The sequence below is a fragment of the Pteropus vampyrus genome, unplaced genomic scaffold (genome assembly GCF_000151845.1).
Source record: "Pteropus vampyrus isolate Shadow unplaced genomic scaffold, Pvam_2.0 Scaffold177, whole genome shotgun sequence".
Taxonomy (NCBI): domain Eukaryota; kingdom Metazoa; phylum Chordata; class Mammalia; order Chiroptera; family Pteropodidae; genus Pteropus; species Pteropus vampyrus.
This window is the reverse complement of record NW_011888958.1, coordinates 1,470,117-1,476,643: the sequence shown is the minus strand read 5'-3', so window position 1 is coordinate 1,476,643 and position 6,527 is coordinate 1,470,117. Positions and strand designations below refer to the sequence as shown.

The 6,527-nt window shown below is 54.1% G+C and overlaps 1 protein-coding gene across 7 annotated transcripts in view; it reads right to left on the bottom strand.

Moving 5' to 3' along the window:
- Positions 1 to 6,527, bottom strand: part of LTBP2 (latent transforming growth factor beta binding protein 2) — a 99,686-nt gene that overhangs the window by 19,140 nt on the left and 74,019 nt on the right. For 6 of the 7 annotated variants that reach the window (XR_002782939.1, XM_023537043.1, XM_023537045.1 and 3 more), the window contains 3 exons: positions 5,547 to 5,660; positions 3,284 to 3,412; positions 2,396 to 2,524 (listed from right to left, as the gene is read on the bottom strand). Coding sequence is in view for 6 of the 7 variants with exons in the window: in XM_023537043.1 (XP_023392811.1) it covers positions 2,396 to 2,524; positions 3,284 to 3,412; positions 5,547 to 5,660 (372 nt within the window). In the remaining variant the exon portion in view is untranslated. The remainder of the gene's footprint in view (positions 1 to 2,395; positions 2,525 to 3,283; positions 3,413 to 5,546; positions 5,661 to 6,527) is intronic. The other variant, XM_023537044.1, reaches the window with a different exon arrangement.

Genomic DNA, 6,527 nt, shown 5'->3' with positions numbered 1-6,527 from the left:
GAATTCTTAGATAAAGCCCCCAAAGCATAAAAATAAGGCCAAAAGGTGAATTTCAATACATCAGAATTGCGGATTTCTATTAAAAGGACATGAGGATAAGGTTAAGGGACAGAGGACAAAATGGGAGAATTGCAGCATCCAAACCCAGGCAAGTATCTGAAATGCGAAAGGGACTCCAAAAGAGCCACGAGAAAAACTGGCAGTCACCGCCGGAAAACTGGGCAAAAGCCGGAACAAGCAATATCCCGATAAAGAAGCCCAGTGGCTAACCTATGAAGAGATGCTCTTACTTATTTGTAAAGTATAACTGTTATTTTTAATATTGGATATTCGAATAATTTATATTAATCAATTATGTTATTTGATATTCTAGAAATTGTAATGATTGACAGTAATAATATAAATTAATGAAATAATTCGTAAATAAAGATAAAGTAAGTAATTAAAATAATGAGGTATTGTTTTACGAGACTGGCAAAATTTAGAAAGTGGATGTTTTCCTGGATGAGTCCTCATTAAGCAGCAGCCAGGCCCCAAGTGAGAAGCGCTCACAGCTGACCTTGAGCTCCCACGCTCCTCCTCCAACCGTCTGTCTGGCAGAGACATTCCCGAGACCTAGGCTGCATGTGGTGGAACCCCTTGTCTATGTCAGTCCTGGTGACACCATTTCCTGCAGCAGCTACTGCTAGTCCTAGGCCAGCACCCTGGGCCGAGCCTACAGAGAGCAGTGCCTCTGGCCCACAGAGTCTGCCAAGGCTGCGAAGCCCAGAGAAACCCCTTGCCCACAGCCTCTCCCCTCGCTAACTCCAGCCCGTTCAGAGCACTGATGCCTGAGTCACCTCCCTGAAAGCCAGCTGACCACATCGCCTCTGCAGCTGCCACTGCCTGTGGGACAGTATCCAAGCACTTCAGCCTGGCACTCAAGACACTTCAGTGCTGGCCTTGGCCCCTGCCACTTCCTCCACATTCCCCACGCCCCAGTCTCACTGGATTTATCATTATTCCCAGAGCGTGCCAGGCCTGTTCACTACTCCGCTTTCTGCAGACATGGCTCCCTTTCCCTGGAATACCCTCTGCTCCCTGCAGTCCTTTGCCCTGCGTGTATGGGAGAGTGTTGTTGGAAGCAAACTGTGCTTTGGGGCTGGAATGACTTTGATTCTGTTTCCAACTCTACCACAACTAGGTGCGAGGTCCCTGGGTGTTTCAATTCACCTCTCTGATCCTCGGTTTGCTAAACTATAGAATGGGGATAAGGATTTCTACTGCATGGGGTTGAGGTGCTGAGCTTTATATAATAAAATGCTTAGGACAGTGCTGGCATATAATAAGTGTTCATTAAATGGTAGCTACTATTATTCCGTCCCAGCTCAAACACCCTCTTCCATACAGAACCAGTTGCTTCCTCACCCCACAGGGCCACCATTCACACCTTACTCATTGCACTGTCCCCAGAGCTTACACAACACCTGGCACCTAGGTGCTGAGTGCTGAGTACTGAGTGAATGATGCATGCAAGTCTCTCACTCTTCGGTTAAGGTAGGTGGGTTTGTCTCCGCTATTCCCCTTTCCCCTACAATCAGGTGAAGGGAGCTGGTGGCTTTGGTCTCTGCAGAACATATCCTTAGGGGATTAAATCCTGAGGGGACCCTGGCAATGGGAAGTTTCACAGCCTTCTCAGCCTCTCCGAGGGGCCTGTGGATGACTGCTGGGCTGCCCCTCCCAGAACCACAAGGTGAGTCCAAAAACAGCAGCTCCATTCTCCAGGTGAAGGATCCAACCGAGTTATACATCCCAAGGCCCTGCTTGGAAAGTGCTGTGTCATTTTCCCTGTGAATTCTTTTGTAAAAATGTATGTGTTGTAGTATAAATGCTGCATATAAAAGGTTTGTGTTGGTAGCACTTTCTCTATCCAGTGGCCCCATGTAGAGCTTCCCAGGAAAGTTCAAAGCCTTACAGGCATCTCCAAGCTGCCAAGGACCCATGCTCCTCTCGCAAAGGCATGCTTGCTCCCCAGTCTGCCAGGAGTCCCAGATTGTGTCCTCACAGGTCGCTCTTCTTTCCCAAAATGAAAGCAGCTCCTTGTCACTCAGAATTTGGAAACCTGGCTTTTTGTCTTCCTCTTTAGTCATGTCCCTGGACCCTCACACTCAGCTTCAGCCACAGTTCTTTGGAGCCTTTGTGAATGTTGCTGCTTTTCAAATTCATATCTCCTCTCTGGTCTCAGTGCAGGTCAGCTTCCTCCCAGGTCCAGGTCAGAGCCATGGCCTTGGTTCTCACAGCCCCCTAACTTCCTGCACTCTGCTGCGTGGTGACTGGGTGCCGTGAATGCCTGGATCCTTTTCCACCCCAACACTATCTGTGGGGTCCCGAGCCCATCTTAGGGGCAAGGGCTTACCTTGGCATTCCTGCGTGGTCCCTGAGGAGGCCAGCGTGTAGCCAGGGTAGCAGAAGCAGGAGTAGGAGCCCATGCTGTTGACACAGCGCCCTCTTCCCGCACAGGGGTCCCTCAGACACTCATTGTCATCTGAGCAGAGGGAGGTGGGGAGGGAGGTCAGAGAGGCCTTTCTTTGGGCACCTGCCAGCAACCTGCTCGTGCTAAGGGCTGGACTGGGGATGGTGCTGTGTGACAAGGAGGGGATGAGGGAGCAGAAGGGGCCAGAGAGATGAAAAATCTCTTCAAGGCTGGGAGCCATGAAGTCAGCACATTTGGCCCACTCAGGCACCAAGGGCCTGAGGGCAGCTGTCCCACACTTCCTCCCTGCCACACGGCCCCCTCTGCCAGTGGCCCTGTGATCACTTCCTTTCTCCTTCAAGGCACAGTGGACGTTTCTCCTTTGTATAATAATATAGGGTGGGCATAGGCGGGATCAGGCCCACACCTGATGATTTGTCTTGGCTCCAAACCTCTCCCCCAGGGATGGCCCTGGTGGAGACACTTATAATAAGGGCAGGCCTTGGTGTGCTCTGCAGGCAGCAAGATAGCCAGTTTGAGGGGTGGGCTGAGCTCGGAGCTGAGGGCTCTGGGCATTGGTCAGGGACACCTTGGGGTGGCTTTCCACTTTCCTGGAGTCCTGGAGACTCATCGAATGGTGCTCCCAGAGACTGGTCTCCTCAAGGTTAAGGTTAGCTTTGTCTGCAGGGAAGTGCTCTTCTTCAACCCACAAACCACACAGCACTGCTTAGACCTTCTGCTGCCTGGACTCTTGACTCTGTTCCCCAGCCCTGCTCCCAGCCGCCCCAGACACTGAGCGAGTCCAGGATGCCCAGATGCCCAAGCACGTACCTGTGCAGTAGGCTTCACTGGGGTGCAGCCGGTAGCCGGGGCTGCAGATGCATCTGTACCCATCTGGGAGGTTCACACAGGTTCCAGGGCCACAGATGTTGGTGGCTCCAGTGGCACATCTGTCAATATCTGAGGAGACAGAGCAAAATAGAGGTTATGGCAGGGCAGTGGATAGACAAAGGCAGAGGAACACAGTGGAAAGAGTGTGGGACGCTGGGCACAGGGGCCTCAAAGGACCCACAGAAACCTCGTCCCACATCCACGTATATAGCGTGGCCTATGTAATACCTCCCAGGGCCCTGAGCCCCACCAGGATGGAGCTCGCAGTAGTGCGTCCCTCTGACCGAGACCCTGTGGGTTCCGGCTACCCATGTCCCAAGTCCTAGCAAAGGGCCTGCCCTGCTGAGGCCTCCAGCCTGACCTTACCCTGAACAGGGGCACAGAGCTCTCACCCACAGTGCCCAGAGCTTCCCTCCCCTGGCAACTCCTGCCCAGTTTCCCCTAGACAGACAGACACGTGTGGTGAGTAGGGTGCTTGGGGAGAACTGCCAGGGGAAGAGGGGAGAGGTGGTCTGGGGCTAACGGAGCAGGGCCTTGAATGCCAGGTTGAGATACGCCTGTATGCAAGGGGGTCACGCACGGTGGGGCATGATCAGCGCTCATGTCTCAGAAAGACCACTCATGCTGCCATGCCACCTTGCTCTGAAGATGGGCCGGGAGGCACAAGAGACCCTTAGAAACCCGCCGAAATAACTTAAACGAGGACCGCCTTGGGTGGTGGTAATGGAGTAGAAAGCGGGGAGACAAGACACTGAATTCAGAAACGCTTTGGAGACTCACCAGGACTCAAAACTGAGGCTACATGGTGGGGCAAGGACTCTAGCTTTTTTGAACTGTGTCCTTAATATTAGAGAACCACCCAGCACTTAGTACATGCTGAATGAGCAGATGACTGACTGAATGAATGACACTTTCTGCTTCTGTGCTGGCCCTGAGACCCTAGTCAGAAGCCCACACACCCAGGGTCCCCGCCACGCTGGCCCACAGCACGGAGGTAACCCTGGGGACCCAGGCAATGGGTTGGGACGGGCACCGCGGGGCTTGTGCACAGTGCGGCTTCACAGCATTGCTAAGTCGGACTGAATTGAACATGCACACCGGCCTGTCTCCGCCTGGCTCCAAGTTTGTGTCAGCCTAGGGGCTCATGGGGACCTCCAACCAGATTCTAAATGTCTTCCCGGAGAGGTGAGGCAGGGGAGATGAGGGGTTAGGCAAAAGGTTGTGGGCGGTGGTTGGGGGGCATTCTGTCCCTCCACATAGCTGAGAGCTGCTGCTGAGCCTGTCCCCCGTCCCTGCCTCCAGGTCCATTTTTTTTTTTTTTGGTCAGAGACCCAGATTCCTGAGCTGAGCCTTTAACCTAGCTCATCTTGCCTGCCGGGCAGGGAGGGGATGAGGGTGTTCCCTGCAGCAGTGCTCTGAGGCCAGAGGAGAGAAGCTCTGGGGGTGGGGGCAGTGGGTTGCCCTGGTTCAGGCCTGGGAACCCCACCCCCCAACCCCCACTCTCTGACTGTTCCAGCAGGCTGCAGCCTCTCTCTTTGCCAGAGGAAATACCCTCTCTCCCAAGGTGGCCTCAGTCTAGGAGGTTAAGAGATCAGCAAGCCCCCGGCGAGGGCACAAGTGAGCAGGCACATACACAGGGAGCACCGGTGGCGACATCAAGTCCCCAGACAATGAGCCTCTGAGGAGCTCACATTCCAGAGCAAGGTGGGTTTGCCAGGGATCTCCCCCACACCGCACCCCCTCACCCTTGTTGTGGGAGGGGGTAGGGGAATGCAAGTGGTGTTAGTGGGGTGGGAACGCAGGCTTCCAGGCAGTTAAACAAACTTGAGAACTAGAACCAGTTTCCTTCCCGAAAGTCAGGAGGCTGCCCACTGCCAGGGCACTCGGTAGGCTCAGGCTCAGTAGCCTGGAGGGGCCAGGCTCCTGGAAGCTCCACATGTTCCCTTCCCTCAACAGGGTACCCCAGATTCTCCTGGAAGGCCTCTGAGTAGGACCTTCCCTCACATGCCCTTTCTCTTTCCCCTTCCTGGTTAGACAGGTGCTCCAGACCGGGCTCTTGGGTTCGCTAGGGTTCCCTATGTTCTCCATGACGTGAGGCTGGGGCTCTGAGCCTGGCCTGAGTTTGCTGGAGACGATTCATCTGGTTGAGAGGTCCTGGAGTTGGCTCTGGCCAGTCACACCTCACAGGGCTGGCTGCAGGTACCTGGGGGACCCGGGGTCACCAGCACATCTATGGGGGTAGTCACTTGCACTTCTTCCCAGGTCTTTGGAGTCCCCTGTTCAGGCAGTGGAGGTGTTGGTCTTCCTGTGGCATCTCCTGCAGAGAGAGGGGGAGGCCGAGTGGGTGGCCTGTGGCCCCTTGGCTGCCTGACTTCCTGCCCTGGACAGCATTCCTTCCAGAGATGCTGGCAGTGGCCTCACCCTTCTCCCTGCTGTTCTGACTCGAGAGCCCGGGGTGGAGCCTAGGGCTGGTGGCTCCTAGCCTCCTAAACTAGTCCTGGCCCCCAAAAGAGTCAGAATCTGAGAGCTCTAACGGGTCTTACAGCTCATCCAGTCTCATGCTCCATTTTATAGGCGAGGAGACTGAAGCTCGCAGAAATGGCCACTTGTCCAAGGCCACCTAGCTTGCTGGACACGGAGTCAGAGCCGGATCTCCTAGTTCCCGGTTTAGCATTCTTCCCCTTCTATTTGCAAAGCGCTTCACAGTTTATAGAGCTCTGCCAAGAACATCAACGTCTCACCGCCTCAGAGGCAGCAGGCCAGGCCTTAGTGTCCATTTCATAGAAGAAGAAGAGGAAGCTCAGCTTTCTGACTTCGGAACACTGCCCTGTCCCCAACCCCAGTAGCTGGCAAGTAGGACTCTGCAGAGCCCTCGCCGTTCCCAAGGGAAGACAGGCCACTGGGCAAAGGGCTCTGGGGACCTGACCAGTCCTTACTTCAGCCAATGCTTCCTTTTTGGTCTCCTTTATACACTGAGCAGCACCGCGAAATGCAGAATGAATGCTGTGGTAGAGAAATATTTGCAAAGCATCACTGTGTCTTTCGCTGGCCTAACGAGCCCCTTAGGTGTATAGGGCTCCTGGAAAAGCCCTATACACGTGTCATGTCATCATCCACAACCTCATCTGATTCGAGCCCCATGTATCAACTCAGATGTAGTAACTCAACCACTAGATGCAGCTCT